The sequence below is a fragment of the Miscanthus floridulus genome, chromosome 10 (genome assembly GCF_019320115.1).
Source record: "Miscanthus floridulus cultivar M001 chromosome 10, ASM1932011v1, whole genome shotgun sequence".
In the NCBI taxonomy this organism is placed as follows: domain Eukaryota; kingdom Viridiplantae; phylum Streptophyta; class Magnoliopsida; order Poales; family Poaceae; genus Miscanthus; species Miscanthus floridulus.
Genome location: NC_089589.1, coordinates 100,838,309 through 100,862,430, shown reverse-complemented (window position 1 = coordinate 100,862,430; position 24,122 = coordinate 100,838,309). Strand labels below are relative to the sequence as shown.

The 24,122-nt window shown below is 44.2% G+C and overlaps 1 protein-coding gene and 1 non-coding gene across 2 annotated transcripts; one reads left to right on the top strand and one right to left on the bottom strand.

Moving 5' to 3' along the window:
- Positions 1–2,418: 2,418 nt before the first annotated feature.
- On the bottom strand, positions 2,419–6,396 carry LOC136489144 (uncharacterized). The gene is made up of 6 exons (XM_066485861.1): positions 6,307–6,396; positions 6,087–6,228; positions 4,968–5,396; positions 3,667–3,914; positions 3,375–3,531; positions 2,419–2,630 (listed from the first exon to the last, which is right to left on the bottom strand). The coding sequence occupies exons 1-6, from the start codon at positions 6,394–6,396 to the stop codon at positions 2,419–2,421; spliced, it is 1,278 nt and encodes a 425-aa protein (XP_066341958.1).
- Positions 6,397–17,969: 11,573 nt separating this feature from the next.
- LOC136490524 (small nucleolar RNA R71) lies at positions 17,970–18,078 on the top strand. The gene has a single exon (XR_010767803.1). It is a non-coding gene; the product is annotated as a small nucleolar RNA R71 (small nucleolar RNA).
- The last annotated feature ends 6,044 nt before the right edge of the window (positions 18,079–24,122 follow it).

Sequence of the window (24,122 nt, the reverse complement as noted above, 5' to 3'; positions counted from 1 at the left end):
GCTACCAATTTTTACAACAAGTACATAATATCCTAGCGAACATACTATAAAATTTCTAAAGCCAAAACTATTACCGATTTGCCACAAGAATTCCTACAAACATTAATGTACATAATGCTAAGTCTTCTAATTAGAATTTATGAGCCTATAACCATAACAGTTAACTGTGAACTAACTACACTTACAGGTAGATGACATTTTTGCAAACCTAACAAACCTAGTTTTGTTGTTTTTGGACAACCATGCAATTTACTACGATTTATCGAAGTTGGATTCATAACAGAAAATAAATAAACATTTCTATTCTCAGGAAAATAAGAAAAACTGAATCCTCTTACGTCGGCCCACAAGCGCAGCTCGGCCCAGCGCGCCATCCTACCCGCGCACGACAGCAGGCCACCACGCGGCCCACGCGGAGGCGCGGCCCAGACGGCCAACGGCCCGCGACCGGGAAGGCCTGCGCGTGCCAGCAAATATGCATGGGCACCCCCGAAGTCCTAGATAATCTCCGTGAGCACCAGAGCACTATTTCCTCTGTCTGTCGTTTTACAGCTGCACCCTCCCATTTCTATTTCTTCACCGCGACTAAGTCCCTGGCCCCCAGGGCGCGCACCGGCGCGACGGTACGGGCACTGAGCGACCACGCCGGCCTCACCCGAACCTCTACTACCTTCCTAAGGGGTCGATAGGTACCTTGACGACAAGTAGAAGCTACTGGAGGCGACACGATGAGCAGAGGTGCAGTCACGAACTCCCTCCTCGGCAGTGGCCCTTGACCTACAAAGGCGGGCGCGTTCCCATAAGCAACAGCGACGGCAAGGCCAGCACACGAGCTAGTGAGCACCAGGGAGTACCCACGGATACCTTCACATTGATAGTTCGGTCAGAGGTGGTCTGAGCAGAGCTGGCCACGTGCGCTCGTGGCGGTGGGGGCTGGCCTGCTGCGATGCTATGGCTGAGGTCCACGGGGTGCTCAGGAGGATACGGCAAGACTGTGGGTGCACTGAATTGCTACGAGATGCACTAAGCGACTGGCTCGCCATTAGAGGGCGTCCGCCTGACCTTATGGAGCCGGTGACATGGGATTACAAAATTTTGGCCCTATGCTAGGACAGCACAGTAAGGTCGGGACGGGACGCGGCCAGATGCCTAACAAAACCGAGCCTAAGATGAATTGGAGTCTACTGCTATGGTTAAGGCGAATTGGGGAGAATCGCCTCGGCGGCCAAGAGACAGCAGAGACAGGGGAGGTCATGGCTTGGCTCATCTACGGCGTCAATGCACGGGCCAACATCACCACTACGGAACAACGGGACAGGCAGGACGTATCCACCAGATGGCTGCCTGCACGGCCACAGCAGCAAAGTGACGAACGTGGTATGGCGCCATGGCTGTGGGCAGTGCCAGACAACTGACGCAGAGCGATGCGACGCGGAGGGTATGGCGGGGCAGGCAGACGTCCTTCGAGCGCATAGCCAAGGAGTCAACGGAGTAGAGCTGTCCTAGCCGCTGGCGACGTGCAGTGAATGGCCTGGCGCGCTCCCAGCCAAGACAGTGCAGAGCAAGGCATGGCACGGCAGTTTGGTCAGCGGGCAGCAGCATGGCCGAGGCCGACAGTGGCTGGGGTCGCGGACAGCATGGTGGCAGGCAGCCTTGGCGCGCGAGGCCGGTGGGGCAGTGGACGCGGTGCGCGCGCGAACGTGGCCGGCATGGCAGAGCACTGGCAATGCCAGCAGCGTGCCAGGCCAACGGTGACCGCGCCCAGTGTCATTTCTAGTGGCGCACATGCTTTTTAAAGCAGACAGAAAACTTGTACACGATGCTCCAATCGCTACACTAATTGCTCGATGCGCAAGAAGGTTCATTAAGCTATCTAACGGAGCCAAGATATCGTCCTACTGCTTAAGCCGATCGTTCCACAGAGTTTGCCAAAGGTGGCATCGTCGGTCACTTCTGATACTTACGCGAACGACGTTGAAACAAACGGTTCCACGTTGGAATCCAACTCAGCCTACGCGAGGTACTAACCAGCTATCTTTGTCCGACCACACCTATTTTATCACCGTTAGCCAAACATTCTTTAGCCCTTTTGTTTCCAGAACAATGCGATTACACATTATTAGATGAAATGTAACCACGGACTCATGTTTCGAATTAATGTTTCAAGTGCCGAACATCGAGTTATACTTTATGTCATACACATATGCACATAATTCCAGATGCTTACGAAATGTTTAAGCAAAACATTACATTGTAACACTGGGGTGTTACAAATCTACCCCCCTAAAACAAAATCTCGACCCGAGATTTCATGTGCCTAGTGTGAGAAAGAGGTAGGGAGTACATTTGGCGCAATAACTAACTATCCGACCCAGAGAGAAGATGGGGGTAATTCTTTGATATGTAGCTCTCTTGCTCCTAGGTGGCTTCGTCTTCTGAATGATTTTGCCATTGCACCTTGTAAAACTTTATCACCCTGTTCCTAGTCACTCTCTCCTTCTCATCCAAAATCTTGATGGGGTGCTCCACATAAGACAGATCAGGTTGGAGCGAAAGTCCTTCAATTTCCACTGCTTCTTGAGGAACCCACAAACACTTCTTTAGTTGTGATACATGAAACACATTGTGCACTGCAGATAGAATATCTGGAAGTTGTAGACGGTAAGCCACTAGACCACATTTCTCCAACACCTGATATGGACCCACATACCGAGGGGCTAGCTTGCCATGAATGCCAAACCGGTGCACCCCTCTCATAGGAGACACCTTGAGATATACAAAATCTCCAGCTGCAAACTCCAAGGGCCTTCTCCTCTTATCAGCATAAGTTTTTATGTCGGCTCTGAGCTGCCTTCAAGTGACTCCGAATGATGCTCACTTGATCCCGAGCCATTTGGATGAACTCAGGCCCAAAGTAATCGCGGTCTCCCACCTCAACCCAGTTGAGTGGTGTCCTACACTTCCTTCCATATAAAGCTTCAAATGGTGCCATGTGGATGCTCTCCTGATAGCTATTGTTGTAAGAGAATTCAGCTAACTTTAGGCAGTCATCCCACTTCTCAGGAAAGGAGATGGTACAAGCTCGCAACATGTCTTCGAGCACCTAGTTCACCCTCTCTGTTTGACCATCAGTCTGGGGGTGATAAGCTAAACTGTGGAAGAGACTTGTCCCAAGGCACTCATGGAGTCGCTCCAAAAAACGAGACATAAAAACCAATCCCCTATCAGAGATGATAATTAGGGGAACTCCATGTAGAGTCACAATCCGCTCAAAGTATATCTCTGCATACTTCCCGGCAGTATATGCAGTCTTTACCGAAAAAAGTGGGCCAACTTGGTGAGGCGGTCCACAATGACCTAGATAGAGTTATAACCTGCAGACGTGCGGGGTAAACCCACAATGAAATCCATGGAGATATCCTCCCATTTCCACACCGGAATGGGCAAGGGCTGCAAATATCTTGGGGTACGCATATGATCTACTTTAACCCTGCCATAAGTGTCGCACTCCGCGACGTGCCGGGTGATGTCCTGCTTCATGTTAGACCACCAGTACAAGTGGCGCAGATCATGATACATCTTGTTACTGCTAGGATGAATAGACAACTTCGAATTATGAGCTTCATTCAAAAATTTTATTTTTAGCTCTTCACTAGATGGAATCACCAGTCTATTCTTGTATCTCACGACCCCCTGCTCATCAATGCTAAAATGAGGGCCACGCCCTTCAGCCATCAACTTCCTGATGTGTGGAATCTCTTCGGGGTCTTCCTTCTGCTCCCGAATAATCTGCTCCAGCAACTCTGAGGTCAATGCAATATGAGCTAACACCTCTATGTGGTGGAGAGACAAGGGTATCTCCTCATCCTGATGTGACTTATGACTCAAAGCATCAGCTACCACATTAGCTTTCCCTGGATGATAATGAACTTCCAAATTATAATCCTTTATCAACTCCAACCACCTTCGTTGCCTCATGTTCAGGTCAGACTGAGTGAAAATATACTTGAGGCTCTTGTGGTCTATGAAGATGTGCACTTTGTTGCCCAACAAATAATGCCTCCAAATCTTCAGAGCGTGGACAACAGTAGCCAACTCTAAGTCATGAGTGGGGTAGTTCACCTCATGCTTCTTTAGTTGACGCGAAGCATAAGCTATCACACGCCCATCTTGCATCAGCACACACCCCAACCCCATTTTTGAAGCATCACAATATACATCAAAGGGCCTCTCAATATCTGGTTGAGCCAACACAGGAGCAGTGGTCAGAAAAGTCTTCAGAGACTGAAAAGCTTCTTCACATGCTGGACTCCAGTCAAACTTGGCTTCTTTCTAGAGTAGCTTGGTCACGGGCTGGGCTATCTAGGAGAAATCAGGGATGAAACGCCGATAGTATCTAGCTAGACCAAGGAACTGATGGATTTGATGAACAGACTTGGGGGACTTCCAATCCAATACATCTTTCACCTTGCTGGGATCTACAGAAATGCCTTCAGGTGTCAACACATGCCCCAAAAACTTCACTCGATCTAACCAAAACTCGCACTTGCTGAATTTGGCATACAACTTGTGCTTCCTTAGTCGAGTCAGTACTATTTGGATGCGTCGAGCATGCTCTTCATCATTCTTGGAATAGATCAAGATGTCATCAATAAAAACCACCACAAACTTATCCAGCTCCGGCATGAAGACCGAATTCAGTAGATACATGAAGAAGGCAGGAGCATTGGTAAGACCAAAAGACACCACCAGGTACTCATATAGCCCATACCTAGTAGCAAAAGCTATCTTTGGTATATCCTGTGGCTGGATCTTGATCTGATGATAGCCCGATCTAAGATCAATCTTCGAGAACACCTTAGCACCAGCCAATTGGTCCAACAAGGTATCTATGCGGGGCAAAGGATACTTGTTCTTCACTATTACTGCATTAAGGGGGCGGTAATCCACACACATCCACAAGGTACCATCCTTCTTCTTCACGAAAATAGCTGGGCAACCCCGTGGTGAGGAACTCGAGCGGATGAAACCTTTGTCCATCAATTCTTCTAGCTGCTTCTTCATTTCTGCTAGTTCTCTTGGAGCCATGTGGTATGGATGTCTGGAGATGGGGGCAGTACTAGGCTCAAGCTCAATGGACATTTCTACCTCACAGTCCGGTGGCAACCCAGGAAGGTCCTCAGGGAAAACATCTGGGAACTCACATACTACCGGAATGGAGGTAAGATCAGTAACGGCTTCAGCATGGGCGGCCACAGGTAAGACTGGTTCAGAGGGTATAATAAGGGATATCCTATCCTCAGAAGAAGGAAGCTGTAACTCCACACTTTGCCTCTTCATATCCAATACTACCCCATACACCCGCAACCAGTTCATTCCAAGAATAGCATCAATGCCTTGCCCAGGCATTATCATGAACTATAGGCAGTAAGTGTGGGTGGCTAGTACCAAACTTACTGTATCCATGTGGGTATTGATGAACATCTGTGAACCCATAGTATGGATCTTATAGGCATACGGTATAGCCAATAGTGATAAGTTGTGCCGCTCTACAAACCCCTTGCTCATGAAAGAATGTGATGCACCAGAATCGAACAACACCAAAGCTGGATGGGAGTCGATGGTAAACATACCAACCATAACTGTCTCCTGCTACATAACCTGCTGAGCATTTATGAAGTTCACCTGGCCAGACCTGCTGGGCACTTTCTTTTTGATGATAGTCCTCTTGATAAGCCTGGAATTCGTGGATGGTTGGGCTGACTGAGCGGGCTGGTTCTGGGGACAGGCCCATGCATAGTGGCCATCTTTGCCACATTTGAAACAAGCCCCTGGCCAGTTCCTGAACCCTTGACAAGGTGGGACCTACTATCCCTGAGCCTGTTGCGGCTGCACCTGCTGCGGAGGTGCACGGTGCAGAGTGGAGGAAGTCTGCGACGTCTGTTGAGGCTACCGAAACGAAGGCCCGTTGGATGGTTGATAGGGCCCCTGCCAGACAATCTGAACCTTCTGAGTGTGGGGGTGGCTAGAAGGCCCTGTGTCCCCCCGCTTCCTCTTCCAATCCACTTGAAACGCCCGCTGGAAACCTTCAACGGCAATGGTGGCGTTCATCATAGCCCCAAAGGTCTGATAGTTCCCTAGATACAGCTTCTCCTGAAGGGCGGGAGTGAGACCACGAAAGAAGTGGTCCTTCTCCTTGTCATCCATATCCACCTGGCTGCCAGCATACTGAGCCAATTGGTTGAACTAGTTCACATACTCCATCATAGTCTTGTTTCTCTGGCGTAGCTCTAGGAACTCTGTCACCTTCTGGTTAATAACACCAACAGGGATGAAGAACTCTCTGAAGGCGGTGGAGAACTCCTGCCATGTTGTCGGATGATCTAGCAGCTCCATGGCCTAGAAAGTTTCCCACCAGGCACCTGTGGACCCCAAAAGTTGCTGGGATGCAAAGTACACCTTCTGCTAGTCAGTCACTCCAAGCAGTCAAAACTTCTGCTCCATAGTGCAAAGCCAGTCCTCTGCCTCTAGGGGCTCGTCAGACAGCGTGAACGTGGGTGGGTGACTCTTGAGGAAGTCCTGATAAGAGGACTATCCCTTAGGACAGCGGGCACCACCCCCGTTCCCACCGTTGCCCCTAGGACCTCCGCGGGCCAGGCTCGCGATGGCCTGTGCCATAATCTCCATGGCACGAGCTGTCTCCTGGCGAGTAGCTGATGACTCCTGGTGAGCAGCCAACAGCTCTGCCATAATCTCAGCGGGGGTCATCGGCGGAGGCGGTGGCGGCGGCAGGAAATGATGAGGAACCAGAGGTGGAACCTCCTGACCTCCCCCGGTGCCACGCTCAAAAGCTCGACCACTGTCACCATGGCCCTCGTTGGCCGCTCCTGAACTGATGCTCCCACGTCCAGACCTTAGGTTCATCTATAAGAGATAGGAACCATCCATCAAAACACCTTTCCGATTAGAACCAAGGAATTAGAGAGATGACAACACAATTATTAAAGCATTTCATTTAGTTAGTCCTACCAATTTACTAATTCTTATACGTGAAGGGGGAATTTTAGTTCAAGTAAGATTCTATTATCATAATGCATGCTTCAACCTATACGTTCACTCAGGCCGGAAATATAGTGGCACTCGTAGAATTTTCGGCACATCGCACACTCACTTTCCGTATACTAAGCGGTTTCTTACGCAATGTAAGTTAGTGTACCTGTAGAAAACTGATTAGATAAAACCAGTGCAGCTATCCTAGATACACCATATAGCTAGGGCTTATACTTATACAACTTAACTTAATCACATCCTACTTTTCGCAAAACTTTTATTGGTCAAATTTTTAGTTTTGAAAGAGTGGTGAACTCGTAACCATTATTGCCTCTGGTACTAACTATGGCAGAACCGCCCGAAGTAGCATACTTATGGAGACGCTCGTCTTCCACCAGACACTAAGCACACCGAAAGCAAGCTACAGCGAGCGGGGTTCGTCGGGCACACCCCAAGGGAGAACCTGAAAGATCGACATTTTCCCAAGGATCCAATAACGAAAACGAGTTACAATACTTGTCAATTTCATACATCAAAGTTTCTTAAAAAGTACATTATTACAATACCAAATACCAGAGTGCGGAATAATAAATAGCGGAATTTAAATAAACATCTAGCGATAGGAGCGAGGAATCCATCTGAGCCCACCAAAAGGATCCTCCACACAAGATACTCCTCAAGCATCACCTGCAACAGGGCTAAATAAACCCTGAGTACACAATGTACTCGCAAGACTTATCCGACTAGTGGGAATAATTTCCTGACTCCAAGGAATATGATAAGCTTTAGGGCTTGCTGGTTTCTTTTGGCAGAAAGCAATACTAATAGTGAGTCCTTATTTATGAATTATTATTATTAGCCGTATTAAGTTATCATCTAGCCAGTCTATATAAGCACTTGTTCTACTTTCAAGCAAAAGTTGAGCAATCAGTTCCATTTCTTCTCCTTTCAACTTTCTGTTCTTACTACGATGCTAAACACGAGACAAGCCATACCGGATCTCCCGGCGATTCGCAAATCAATGTGCCCAGTTGGGTGCCCCGAAAACACACACCCCGCTTGCACCCTAGGCACAAGAAGGACTAACCCATCACCCTCCTGTCCCGGGTGTCTAGGTCCCCGTCCAAACTTGGACTCCAAGCCCCCCACATCCTGAGTCCCTGACTCAGTGTGGTGCAAGGACTTCCACCACCTCCTCTTCCCATCAGTCGATCCGGAAAGAGCTGGATCCATGACCAGAGAGCAACAAGTCTTCCCTGCGCCCATACCCAAGTATGCGCTCGGGACAATAAATCTATGACTTGCCCACGATGCCTTATGCAACGACCGATCCTTAATCGACACAGACAGGGAAAAAGTGTAACTGAGCCATGCCCTATTGGCCATAGGACACACCCCTTTACACCCACCAATACCCAAACCATATCCCTGCCCGGTCACCAATTATCTTTCCATCATTTTATCATGAGTGTTCATATTTCATCACCGATTTGCGAGTAACGACATGTTACTCATGCTACCGATATCCTGAGCATAGTAGCTACTCGACTTGTACTAGCAGGAGTCACGGGTAGATATATTTATGCATGTAGTTTCCATACAATCCCTGTAACTTAAATGCACATCACATATATATATTCAGAGATCATAAAAATATGGGTTATGCACCGGGGCTTGCCTTCGGCAGGTGCCGGGTCAGCAAGGTCAGTACCAACAGGCTCCTGGGCTTCCTCTTGCGCGAAGATCTCCTCCTCGTATTCCTCGATCACCTCGCCGTACTCTGGCTCGCCGACGGGTATGAAGTCTACCTGCTCGTGATCTACATGAAATGATGATGCAATGCTTAATAAGATGACAACAACTCTTTGCCTAAAAGTACATCTATTAAACTACTAAGCGAGGTCTACCCAGTAAGGCTAAGATACTTACCAGCACCACTAACAAGTATGAACGTGACATACATTCTTACGGCAACTACGGATATTCCTACTCCTAATGCCAATTTACGATACATATAATAAAGCAAGGATAATGACCACGCTATTAAGCAACTCGCTCTACGGCTACCAATTTTTATAGCAAGTACATAATATCCTAGCGAACATACTGTAAAATTTCTAAAGCTAAAACTATTACCGATTTGCCACAAGAATTCCTACAAACATTAATCTACATAATGCTAAGTCTTCTAATTAGAATTTATGAGCCTATAATCATAACTGTTAATTGTGAACTAACTACACTAACAGGTATATGACATTTTTGCGAACCTAACAAACTTAGTTTCGTTGTTTTTGGACAACCATGCAATTTACTACGATTTATCGAAGTTGGATTCATAACAGAAAATAAATAAACATTTCTATTCTCAGGAAAATAAGAAAAACCAAATCCTCTTACGTCGGCCCACAAGCGTGGCTCGGCCCAGCGCGCCATCCTGCCCGCGCGTGACAGCAGGCCACCACACGGCCCACGTGGAGGCACGGCCCAGACGGCCAACGACCCGCGACGGGGAAGGCCTGCGCCCGCCGACAAATACGCACTAGCACCCCTGAAGTCCTAGATGATCTCCGCGAGCACCAGAGCACTATTTCCTCCGTCTGTCGTTTTACGGCTGCACCCTCCCATTTCTATTTCTTCACCGTGACTAAGTCCCTGGCCCCTAGGGCGCGCACCGGCGTGACGGTGCGGGCACTGAGCGACCACGCCGGCCTCACCCGAACCTCTACTGCCTTCCTAAGGGATCGATAGGTACCTTGACGACAAGTAGAAGCTACTAGAGGCGACACGGCGAGCAGAGGCGTAGTCACGAACTCCCTCCTCGGCGGTGGCCCTTGACCTGCAAAGGTAGGCATGTTCCTGTAAGCAACAGCGATGGCAAGGCCAGCACACGAGCTAGCGAGCACCAGGGAGTACCCACGGATACCTTCACATTGATGGTTCGGTCGGAGGTGGTCTGAGCAGAGCTGGCCATGTGCGCTCACGGCGGTGCGGCGGTGCCCGACGGTGGCACTACCACGGTGGTTGGGGCTGGCCTGTTACAATGTTATGGCTGAGGTGCGTGGGGTGCTCAAGAGGATACGGCGAGATTGTGGGTGCATTGAATTGCTACAAGATGCACTGAGCAACTAGCTCGCCGTTGGAGGGCATCCGCCCGGCCTTATGGAGCCGGTGACACAGGATTATGAAATTCCAGCCCTGTGCAAGGACATACATAGTAAGGTGGGGACGGGACGTAGCTAGATGCCTAACGAAGCTGAGCCTAAGACGAATTGGAGTCTACTGCTATGGTTAAGGCAAATTGAGGAGAATCGCCTCGGCGGCCAAGAGACAGCGGAGACAGGGGAGGTCATGGCTTGGCTCGTCTGCGGCGTCAACGCACGGGCCAACATCACCACTATGGAACAATGGGACAGGCGGGATGTATTCCCCAGACGGCTGCCTGCATGGCCACAGCAGCAAAGTGATGAACATGGTATGGCGCCATGGCTGCGGGCAGCGCCAAACAACCGACGCAGAGCGATGCGATGCGGAGGGTATGGCGGGGCAGGCGGACGTCCTTCGAGCGCACAGCCAAGGAGTCAATGGAGCAGAGCTGGCCTAGCCGCTGGCGACGTGTAGTGAATGGTCTGGCGCGCTCCTGGCCAAGACAGTGTAGAGCAAGGCATGGCGCGGCAGTTTGGTCGGCGAGCAGCAGCGTGGCCGAGGCCGGCAGTGGCTGGGGTCGCGGACAGCGCGGTGGCAGGCGGCCTTGGCGCGTGATGCTAGAGCCGCACGCGTGGTCGGCGGGGCAGTGGACGTGGTGTGCGCGCGAACACAGCCGGCATGGCAGAGCGCTGGCAATGCCAGCAGCGTGATAGGTCAACAGTGACCGCGCCCAGTGTCATTTCTAGTGGCGCGCACGCTTTTTAAAGCACGTAGAAAACTTGTACACGATGCTCCAATCGCTAAACTAATTGCTCAATGTGCAAGAAGGTTCATTAAGCTATCTAACGGAGCCAAGATATCGTCCTACTGCTTAAGCCGATCGTTCCACAGAGTTTGCCAAAAGTGGCATCGTCGGCCACTTCCGAAACTTACGCGAACGACGTTGAAACGAACGGTTCCGCGTCGGAATCCAACCCATCCTACGTGAGGTACTAACCAGCTATCTTTGTTTCCAGAACAATGCGATTACACAGTATTAGATGAAATGTAACCACGGACTCATGTTTTGAATTAATGTTTCAAGTGCCGAACATCGAGTTATACTTTATGTCATACACATATGCACATAATTCCAGATGCTTACAAAATGTTTAAGAAAAACATTACATTGTAACACCGAGGTGTTGCAGGCCCATTGTCATGGACTTGGAGGGCTCCAACCGACTTAACCACTGACTTCCTGAGCAAATATTTGCATGTGCTATCTAAGTAACTGACGTTGGGAAGCAATCAAGGCCCTACGATCATAAGGCGGTGGAATCCAACGCCGGTCGACGCACCTCGACATTGCCCGGCGCCCAAGTCACCTCCACCAACCTGCTCCACCCTCTATAAGTAACCCCATTTCCTCTAGACAGTATATAAGGGGCAGTGGTGCTTGGTGGAGAAGTGCCCCATTCATTTCCAAGCATTCCAAGCTTCTTCCAAGCTCTCTAGCTTAGAGTAGCTCTAGAGTGGTAGCTTAGGAGTGGAAGTAGAGCTAGAGCGGAGCTTCTTCGGAGTCCAGAAGAGTCTTCTAGGTCTGATATAGCTCTTTTGTAATTCTTTCATTTAGCATTTACTTTATTCAATACTTTACTTTCAGTACTTTATTTAGTATTATTGCTTTGCTTAGTTCAAGTTCTAGTTCATTGTTGTTTATCATTAGTGAGCTTAGGTGCTTGCTCTTAGCATTAGTATCATAGGTTATATTTTGTTTAGTAGCCATTCGTTAGTACCGGTTCCACCATTTGGTTAGGGTGCTTTGATCACATTTCATCAGAGCTCGGATCGAAGTCATAAGTTTATAGATTAAGCGAGGTGCTTAGGCTTTAGATTACCTATGGATACGGCTAGGCCTCCGGATAGATTGTGGTAATTGGCAAGTGGTGACAGCCTTGTCCATCCTCTATATTCCACCACGATAGGTCTAGTTATTAAATCATAGGGCTCATGGCGGATGTTGGTATTTATTAACTTTTCACTTGTTTTAAGTAGCCACCTATTATATGCTTACATCTCTTAACATTACTTGGACTAGGTTGTCATCCCTAATGATAGTGCAAGAGATGCTCATTGGTATTACCTAGCATTACTACTAGAATAATACTAAGTTGTGCTTTATCATTTTATGTGACTAGAAAGAATAATATATATGAATGAAAAGGATCTACAAGCGCACAGATAATTATACCATTGTAGCACTTCACCCGAGAGTATTCTAGGTATCGTTATTTATATTTTACCACTAGGAAGGTCTGGCATGGACATGTATCGATAACTTTTACTATTGATGGAGAATTAAACCATAACCAATATTCTACTCACAATAGGGGTAAGTCATAGGATAAAATATGTATATGATAAGCATTGATCAATGATAAATCACTCAGAGTACTCCTTTCTATAGCATTAGCATGGTTAAGTAGAATATTAGAGGAATAATTCCTAAGTCATTCTTAGTTACAAGTCAAAGCATACATTGATTTGTGCAATTACACCTAGTAGTCATGGCTAAGATCATCTTTATATCTACACATAAGGGATATTATTAATGAAGATTAAGAACAGAGCTTGTTCTTCCTTCGTAACCGGACCCTAAGTGCATCTATATTCGGGGAGTGGACTACAAAGGACTCAACAGGAGTGTCACATCCACGATCTACCACATGACCCAGAATACAGGGTGTATCCACAGGTAAACAACGTATAAGCACCATGCTTACACAAGGTCGACCACTCAACCTGTGCGTAGCAGAGTGAGCGCTATATGAACTTATGCATGGATATAATGATAAATTAGCTATACTAAGCATATAATCAAAGTAGACGATGAACATTATAACAAAGAACATGAATAAGATGAATACTAATATTGTCATAACAATTGTTGCAAGCATATAAAAGTAATGGAGATACAAAAGAGAGGTGGTAAAAAGATTATATGAAACCACGCTCTTGACAAGGTCGGGAATCCAAGCGAAGCCTACTCACCTCCCTCTAGACATAGCCTAACTAGCTATGACCTAGAATATGGTGGAGCGCTAAGGATGATTAGGGTTTCTGTCTTCTCAAATGACTTATGCCTCAGGGGGGTGGTAGGGGCTTGTATATATAGGCCAGAGCATCCATCGTGAGCCCTTGGATGAAACTGACTTAAAGGACGGTGTAGATGCAACCTATGAGGCGGTGGAGAACCGACATAACAACGGGGGCTAACATATGGGCCCTAGGGCACCGGCCGGCCCCACCTGGCAGCCACTCGGTGTGGAGTCCTCTCGAGTCTTTTGGAGTCATTTGGTGTCTGTTTCATGGTGGATAAGCGCTATTAATTCTGACATGTTGGTCCACCTTAATGGTTTTCTGAATAAACCCTACAGAAAATACAGATTCACCAAGACTCGTGGAATTTGTTAGTTTAAACCCCTAGACTTTTATTGGTGATCATATTTATGCCCTTATACTTGTTTTATTGATAGTTTATAGTGGTTGTTAACTACCATCAACAAGCTCCCCCAAGCTTAACCTTTGCTAGTCCCTTAGCAAAACTAAAACTTAGTCAAATGGATCAGGAGTTGCTATGATGCTTTCAGTCCTCAAAAGTACACATGCGTTCTAACAAGAATTGTCCTCCAGAATTAGAATAAACCAATCTGACTTTCAAACTTACCCATATTACCTTCAACCATGCGGCTTTAGCCTTTACTTGGGTCTTGAGCAATTGAAAGACAGAACGATTAAGTCAAGCACTATGTATCAAGTTCTTTGCTCAACCATTATTCTAGAGTTTTTATAGGTTTTCAAAATAAAACTCAGAGCTTCCATTGTATGACACTCTAAAATCTCTCAATATATGTAGTATTTGTGGATCCTCACCAAGGCAATGCCTTTCTCTTCCTACAACTAAGGCTTATGTGGAGCTCATAGGAGTGGAAATAGCATGAAAGAGCATACTTGTAATACATATATTGTAAAGTCAAACCTCGGATTCAAAGAGAGTCGAGTCATACAATCAGATCAAGATGTGCATTTGTGTGGATGTATGTGGTGGATATATATGTGGCTAACCTAATTCTACTATGCTCCTTCAAAACATATCTCTCTTTTGAAACTTGAAAAATAATTTTGCAAGAAAACATGGGCTATCTTACTCATTTTTTTCTCTTTTTTTCTCAGGCGGGCATCTGAGTACCCATTGTTTTAAATATCTCGAACACTTGTCCATTTTTTTCAACTCTCTTTTTTATCAATAACTTTTGCATTGCCACATGCTTCTTTCTACAACAAAACTTTGAGAGACAACAACAAGAACTTTGGAGCATTTATTTAGTGGGTATCCTATAGGGCATATTTTTGGTGTTTTCTCCTAGTGTAGGAGTAAAACATTTTTGGGTGAATATAGATGAAATGGCATGTTTTTGCGCCTACTCCTAGTATAGGAGTAGTGCATATGTGGGTGGTGTGTACGTGATCTTGATTTTAAGAGCATGACAAACCTCTCATAAGGCATCACCAAAGCTTCACTAAACTCAATGCAAAGCAAGTAGCATATATGTGGAAGTTTTCCTAGTCTAAATATCATATATGGCTCTAGTAATAATTCAAGCTTTGCCATACAAGGAACTCATCATGAAGCATTTTTTAAGTTTTTCAAAAGGTAAATCTCCAGAACTCTAGTATTACTTGGAACAAGATAAACAACAGCTCAGACCATTTCATATCATATCCGTCAATTACCTAGACTTTAGATCAAGCATATGCTACCCACGAGTTTAAAGTTCAGAGTAAATTCTTATATCAAAATAGCCTTATCCAAAACTTAGGAGAATTCAAGGCTGAAAACTAGGTACTTGAGAGGAATTACAACAGAGCAACCATTCATCATTTCAATTTAAGAGATTATCTTTAGGGTCCTTTCATTTTATTCAGCTCTTAAAAATCTAGACATGCACTTGTATTCTGTTTTCTCACTTTTAAGATCACATGTTACTAATAAAGATAAATTTTTTCTTTTGCTTTAGTTTGTTATGCATTTTTTAACAAAATAGCATACCTAGAAATAATAAAACAAAGGGAAAGTAATACTTAGCTAGATACATGGGGGATGCTCTTCCCCCAAGCTAGATGTTGTCGTGGTCGAATGTTGAAGTTGAGTGATCCTTCTCAGAGCAAATTTGCCAGCGGATGTCCTTCTCATCCATCAGGAAGTTGGCTTCCCCAAATGATTCAGGAGGATGTTCTTCGGGTGGAGTGAAAACAATCGGGTGAACTTGCTCTTGATCCTATGTATCATCAGGCAAAATACCAACAAGAACACCAAAACTCATGGCATGGATTATGATTAAGGGTTAGCGGTCAGCCATTCGGAGAGTGGTTGTTCTCGTGGAGTTAAACATATATATACATTTTTTTGGAGTGGCAAAATTTCTAGCAGGATGTCTATTCTCATTTTTTGGATTTTCTATTTTTCATATGCAGGAAAGGAAATACATATGTATGGTATTTTTAATTTTTATGCCACCATAGTGTATATTCTTATGGGTTTTTATACTACGTAGAAGTATTCAGATGGGGCTTAAGGTTTATAATGAAATGCAGTTATGAAACTTTTTATCTTCCTTTTCTAAATGTAATGATAATACGAAAAAATAAATGTGCTAAAGTAAAAAATAATTCTTGCAATGCTGGAAATAAATATGGATAACTACCGATGTTACCTTCCAGGTGAGGGTTTGGATTTTTATGTCCTCCAGACAGGACTTTTCTCCTATCTTGCTCATTCTTTGGGTGCATCTGTCGGTCCTGGAGATGGAGACCTTGATGGTTGCACCTCTAGTGATGTTAACTCGGATGATGTCACCTTTTCTTTCCATACCTTCTTTGTCTGTGGAGTTGACTTTGGTGGAGTAGGTTTGTCTTTCATGGGTTCTTCAGGTTCTTCCCTTTCATCACTTGGGAGTTGAATTCTTTTGGTGTCAAGATGATCGACATCTCCTCCTAGAGTGGTTCTTCTTCGACTGTTCATAAGTGGTATAACTATTGAAATAACAGCATACCTTTTCTCCAGGGAATTGGAAGTGGACTTGTCCAGATCCGATGTAGATGATCGAGTTAGTGGTGTTGAGGAATGGTCTTCCTAGGATGATGGGTGTATCGTCTTCTTCTTCTCCCATGTCCAGAACCATGAAGTCGGTAGGGCATAATGATCATGTATTCTTACCATGATGTCCTTTGCTATTCCCTCTAGAAATCAGATTGATTGGTCCACCATCTGCAATTGCATATGTGTAGGGAACAAAGGTTCATTACCAAACAAATACTCATATGTTACCTCGGACATTATGTTGACGCCCGATCCAATGTCACAGAAGGTGTTGTGGAAGATTCTTTGCCCGATGGTACACTCGATTGTTGGCACGCCAGGATCTTCCTGTGGCTGCTTGGTCTTGTTCTTCCTCCTCCGATTGTTTTATTTCTTGGTCACTATTGTCTATTCGGGCAGGTACGACATTTGTGGATGTGCAAGAGATTGCAAAATGCAGTTCTTGAAAGAAAACTTCTCCTTTTTATCCTTGATTATGAAATAGATCTTGGCACTGTCCGCGTAGATGATGGCCTTCGCGGTGCTCAGGAAAGGTCAGCCTAAGATGATGGGTGCCCTTTCATGTCCACCTATTTCCAAAACCACAAATCTACGAGAACATATGATTGTCCCACTCGTATGATGGCACCTTTCAAGAACTCCCTTGGGGTAGCAGAGTGACTGATCTACAAGCTACAAACGCATATTTATGTATAACAATGTATCTCCATTAATTTTATCATAAATTACCTTAGGCATGATATTGACACTTGCTCCGAAGTCATAGACAACTTCCTGGAAAATGTGAGGTCCAATGGCGATGGGGATGAGAGGTCTCTTCTTGTCAGGCAAGGTATAATCTATCCACCTTCCCATCGATGGTTGTATACAGTAGTATGCTGCATTATGAATATCGACAAGATTTGTAGTTTCTATATCTTCCAGCTGCCCCGGAATCTTACCTTTGTCGGACGGAGGAACAGCGGCTGCCAGCTAAGCTATTTGTGATTCTATCATTTTGTTAAAGCTATGCTAGTTCTTAATGGTAGAAGCAAAGCTATCCATTCTATTATTTATGTTCTCTAGAATTTTATCATTGGTAGCTACCTTTCGAAATAATCCCTCCATAAGTTTGGATTGGCCAGTAATTAATTCTCTCAAGGGAGGTTGATTGAAGTTATTATAATTGTTACCATGATAATTACCTTGGTAGATTGGCCTATATTGCCGATTCCATCCTTGATTCTATTGAAGACTGAAAGTAGTTCTTGTTGATGAAGTTCACATCCTCATGGGTTTCAGGATAGTTGTTCCCTGAATGCCTAGTGTTTCCACATACTTCACATGTCATGCGAGAATCATGAATGTGCATGCCTTCTTGCTTCTCATTAGCTCGGTCTTTGAGCTTCTTCATCAGTAGGTCCATCTTGGCAGACATCATGCTACCTCCTTGAGTTGATGCATACCTCCACCTCTCTTGTGGGTCTGAGTACGTTCTTAATTCTAGCTTTGGTTGGAGGCCATCTTCTCCATGAGAGCTATTGTAGCTGGGATTGTGAGTGACAGGAAAGCACCTCCCACAGCAGCATCCAGTCTCATGGGTACTGTTGGCAACCCATGGTAGAAAGTTTGCATGAGTAGCCAATTCTCCATCCCATGATGAGGGCATTCTGCTATGTAGTCTTGAAAGCGTTCCCATGCCTCAGGGACAGATTCATCATGTTGCTGCTGAAAACTTGAAATTCTCCCACGCAGAGCATTGGTCTTGCCTGTGGGAAAGAACTTGGCTAGGAAGGCAGTGGAGTAGTTATCTCATGTAGTCTTTCTATCTTTGTTGGCGTAGAACCATTGCTTTGCCTTCCCCAAGAGTGAGAATGGGAAGAGGCGAAGTAGTATGGCATCTTGGGTCACTCCTTTGATGGTTAAAGCTGCTACAGATCTCCAAGAAGTGTTGGAGATGTGCACTCGCATCTTCATGTGTCCTTTCCACAAAACTGGTTTGCTTGCACCATGTTGATGAGGGCTGGGCTTGAGCTCGAATCCATTGTCCCCAATATTGACTATTGGTCTAGTGCGAATGCTAGGCTGTAGTAGGAGTAGAGAATTCACAGAGAGTCTTGTTAGCCATGGCTTCAAATTCTGGTGTTAAACTTTGCCTTATATGGTTGTCCTCCGACTCTAAAGCTGAAACTTTCTTGAGTTTAGCCTTAGTCCTCTTGAGTAATGTTTTTGGATCGTCAACGTAGTTTGTCGGAAGGTCAAAATGGGTCATACATTACCCTGCATAAGATATGAAAGTAGACAAAACAAGGGTAATCCAGCTTGAGCAGAGGTCAATGGTTATCTCTATCACATCAATAAGTAGAAGTTTATCAATACTTCCTTTGCCTAGCTACCTTCCCCGGCAACGGTGTCAGAAATGCTTATGGTACTTATTAAGTTGTCACTTGTTTTAAGTAGCCACCTATTATATGCTTACATCTCTTAACATTACTTGGACTAGGTTGTCATCCCTAATGATAGTGCAAGAGATGCTCATTGGTATTACCTAGCATTACTACTAGAATAATACTAAGTAGCACTTTATCATTTTATGTGACTAAAAAGAATAATACATATGAATGAAAAGGATCTGCAAGCGCACATATAATTATACCATTGTAGCACTTTAGCCCTAGAGTATTTCAGGTATCGTTATTTATATTTTACCACAGCGAAGGTCTATCATGGACATGTATTGATAACTTATACTATTGATGGAGAATTAAACCATAACCAATATTCTACTCACAACAGGGGTAAGTCATAGGATAAAATTTGTATATGATTAGCATTGATCAATGATAAATCACTCAGATTACTCCTTTCTATGGTATTAGCATGGTAACATAGAATATTAGAGGAATAATTCCTATGTCATTCTTAATTACAAGTCAAAGCATACATTGATTAGTGCAATTACACCTACTAATCATGGCTAAGATCATCTTTATATCTACACATAAGGGATATTACTAAGGAAGATTAAGAACAAAGCTTGTTCTTCCTTCGTAACCAGACCCTACGTGCATCTATATTCGGGGAGTGGACTACAAAGGACTCAACAGAAGTGTCACATCCACAATCTACCACATGACCTAGAATATAGGGTGTATCCGCAGGTAAACAACATATAAGCACCACGCTTACACAATGTGAACCACTCACCCCGTGAATAGCGGAGTGAGCGCTACACGAACTTATGTATGGATATAATGATAAACTAGCTATACTAAGCATATAATCAAAGTATACGATGAACATTATAACAAAGAACATGAATAAGATGAATACTAATATTGTCATAACAATTGTAGCAAGCATATAAAAGTAATGGAGATACAAAAGAGAGGGGGTACAAAAGATTATACCAAACCACGCTCTTGACAAGATCGGGAATCCAAGCGAAGCCTGCTCGCCTCCCTCTAGACCTAGCCAAACTAGCTACGTCCTAGAATATGGTGAAGCTCTAAGGATGATTAGGGTTTCTGTCTTCTCAAATGACTTATGCCTCAGGGGGTGGTAGGGGCTGGTATATATAGGCCGGAACATCCATCGTGATCCCTTGAATTAAACCGACTTAAAGGATGGTGTACATGCAACCTAGGAGGCGATGGAGAACCAACATAACAACGAGGGCTGACATGTGGGCCCTGGGGGCTGGGTGGCCTACAGGTGGTAGCCACTCAGGCTCCGCTTCAGTATGGAGTCCTCTCGAGTCTTCTGGAGTCTGTTGGTGTCCGTTTCACGGCGAATAAGCGTGATTAATTCTAACATGTGGGTCCACCTTGATGGTTTTCTGAATAAACCCTGTAGAAGATACAGATTCACCAAGACTCGTGGAATTTGTTAGTTTAGACCACTAGACTTTTGTTGGTTATAATATTTATGCCCTTATACATGTTTTATTGACAGTTTATGGTCGTTGTTAACTACCATCAACAGCGGGCCTTGTCTATTTAACTCCCCTAGTTAGTAGGCGGGTTGTGCCCCGAAGTACAAGCGCAATTCCTCCTAGTCAATTAGTTTACCTTTGTTACTTAAGATAAATTGCTCACTCTCCCACCTAGCTATCCTACCTCTAGTTTAGCTTCAGTACTAGTTACGTACCCATTCATTCACTCACAACCACCATTACCATCCAACTACTTAGGCTAAGGACACACCTGCCCCTTAGCAATCATAGTGATTATTTATAAATTAGCCTCCCGCCTTCGTTTAGGAAAATATAAATTCGACACTCAGTACTCACTGAGCGAAGTGCTGCACGATAGTTTTGTGCAGTTGCGGAACTCCTCCACTAGTCGTTAAGAAGTATCAACACATGCTACAGTAGGAACCAAACAAACCAAAGGTATGACAATGGCTCCATCTTGCCATATCGAGAGCTCTGCCACTCGGTAGAGGAGCCAACCCTTGAGAAACCCAATGACTTAACGAACAAGATCTTGCTCTATTTGCCTGCTGCGCTCTGCCATAGTGCACCATGGTAGCGAACCTCTGCCTTCTGCGCACTCATCTCCTCCTCACACATCCTCTGCCAAAACTGCTCGCTATACTAGGATGGCTTGTTTGTCGAGGTCTTCACCTTCCTATGGTTGGGGTCGGGTTTGTGGGAAGGATATGAATATATAAGGTTAGATGAGAGAGATCTAGAGCCTAGATTTCGCATCCAATGGTTAAATCCCTTTTAGTAATTATTAAATTAAAGAATCAATTTTAGATATCTCTGAATCATTTTTATATAATTATGGGTGGACTTATCACACCCTTGCCTAACATATGTCCATTTTGACAATTTCTTTTCATTAGTTCTATTGTAAAAAAATGTTCATTATTTTTTCTCTCTAATTGACCCCAAGAACCAATGGACCAAGAAGGTAAAGATGTAAACTAAGAAAAACTATACTAGTAAAAGACAATGGAAAACTGTAAACTTTCATAAATCGAAGGTACTAGCTTCACCCATCTGTGTATGAAACAAACTAATATGCTCCATGGTAGATTTACTATCTTTAATGCTAAATTTATAAATATCAGGTACCATCCAATTATGAGGAGCCCTCATGAAATCTAAATGCGAAGGGTATTCCTGATGATATGACACTACTACAGAATGGTCATCGCCGCCGGTTCTAGATCCCTCATCACCACCGGTTTTGGCCCTCAGTTGGTGGAGGTCGTTGGTGATACGAATGGTCATCACCGCCATGATAGTCTATCACCACCGGTTCCTGTTACCAGCCGGTGGCGATTCAGATTACCAAAAATTTCAAAATCTGGTAAAAATAGCAAATTTTTTATTTAATCCCGGGAAGGCCCGACCAGCCTGCGCATGGTCGCTCATGCATCGCAACCCACAAGTCACAGTCACATGATTCTTCGCTGCAATTTTTCGCTTGTGCGTGGTGCTAGGATTTGAACCTAAGACCTCGCGCCTAGCTACTGTAACTACTCTACCCCTAAGTCACTTGTGTTGGTACGTTCATTCCCTTAGTATTCACTTCTCAGGATTTTGAAATGAATATTTAGGATCTTAAATGACTTCAGATGAAAAAGTCATAAACTACAAAGTTGTTGCTCTAATCGAGATCTACAACTTTGATGTTGGTCGTTTCACCAACCGAGGTCGGTTTGACCTAATTTGAATTTCAAAGTGTCAAAACTTTGGCCATACTTTTGGGACCTTAAATGATTTCAAATGAAAAATTCATCAACTACAAAGTTGTAGTTCTCATCGAGATATACAACTTTGGCTTCATTCGATTTTCCATCTGAGGTCTTTTGAATAATATGAATTTCAAAATTGTAGAACTTCATACACAAATTTGAGACCCTAAATGATTGCAAATGAAAAAGTTGTCAACTACAAATTTGTGGATCACATTGACATCTACAGCTTTGATTTTGATCATGTTTACATATGTGGTTGTTTGTATAATTAAAAAAATGAATATAAAAATATGAGAGCTTCAAATAGAATTCTGGGACCGTAAATGATTTGAAATGAAAAAGTCATCAACTACAAAGTTATAGATCTCCTCGAGATTTACAACTTTGATATAAAGTTTGTTTTCATCTGACATTGTTTGAAAAAGTTATGAATTTTATTGTGGCGCAGCACAAGTCAAACTGTTGTTAAAATGATTTTCACCACCGGTTCAGTAATATAAAACTACAGTGAAAATGGGTCAACAGTCACCAACGGTTCGTATCATGAACCGGTGGTAGTGATAGGTTATCACCAGCCTGTTCGTGTTATGAACCGTTTGTGATAATCGCTCCCATTTTGACCAATGGTTCGTAACACGAACCGGCAGGTGAAAATCATTTCACCAACAGGTTCATAATACAAACCGGCGTTGATGAGTATCACTGCCGGTTTGGATCAAACCAGTGGTGAAAGTGGCGGCAGTGATTATCAATTCTTAAGTAGTGTGATATCCTCTTTGGTTTTAACACCCAAACATGTTTCGTTAGATTTTTTTTTGAAAGATCAGAATGGGAGTCCCCTACCTATTTTTTGGTATTTCATACATATGTGAAGAATTACAATAATTACAAGCTTTACAAGGCTTTCAAAGCCCAAAAATAAAACAGGAAGTGACACTAAGAGTAATTCTCACACCACCTGATGAGATCTCTAATCTTCTTCTTGGCCTTGATACATGTTTCATTAGATTTAGCCGGTTCCCTTTCTAAACTAATTTAAGGACTCACTAATATCGGTCTGAGGGAGGTTGGTTGCACCACTAAACATAGGAATTGCACTTGTGGACTTCGGTGGGTTAGGTAATACTGTATTATGCGCCACCAAAGGCTGAGGTGCTATTGGTCCATCATCGACTCATGTAGTGTAAGCCAAATTTGACATGTACATGAAAAGCAGAAGTGTCGTGCTAACAATGGTCCTAGGTTTCTAGTGCCAAAGAGACCAATTTGGCTTGATTAGCAGATGCATATAAGTTCTAGTTGTCATACGAGTTACACGACATCCCTTATTGAGGTTGCTTAGCAACTAGAGCCGATCCACATTAAAAGGATCAAGATCATGGACATTTTTGCCTTCTAATTTATTGAAACGAGACATAAGCATGTTAAACGCAGAAAGAAGGTTGTTTTTGCTTACTTTCTTATAACAATCTAGCATCTTTGCAAAATCCGAATGAGTAGGAGGTGGGTCATCACCCTTTTCATTGTTTTTTTACCTCAGATATTGCAAATTTAAATGTTGAAGGGTCAGAAAAGATGTGGGTTTTGTATTAGGTGGCATAACCACCGATCTATTGAGCAGCTCAGGAGAAAAAAACTGTAGATCAGCAGCTTGCTTGGCTTCCAATAACTTGCTGAGATGATCGGGAAGATGATCGATGCATGAAGGTGAGATGTTGTTTGTCATGACTCTTTAGATCGGTTAGATCTTGTGGTCAGTCTTCCTGACATATTGATTGTAGATTGGATCTTCTTTTCTAGATCAAGCACAGGATCAGAATATAGAGCAGTGGTGATGCAACTGCTGAGGTAATGTGGATACAAACTCTGCTTCGAGAGTTCAATATTATAGTCCAAGAACTTGCAAAACTGTGGTGTGACAATATTGGTGCTAAGTATCTGTCAGCTAATCCAGTCTTTCATTCCAGAACAAAACTCATAGAAGTTGATTATCATTTTGTCAGAGAACAAGTTGCCAGACATCTTACTATTACTAATTAGAGGCCCAAGCGGAGGCTCCACGTTAATTCTTGTCAGACATGCTAGGGAACAA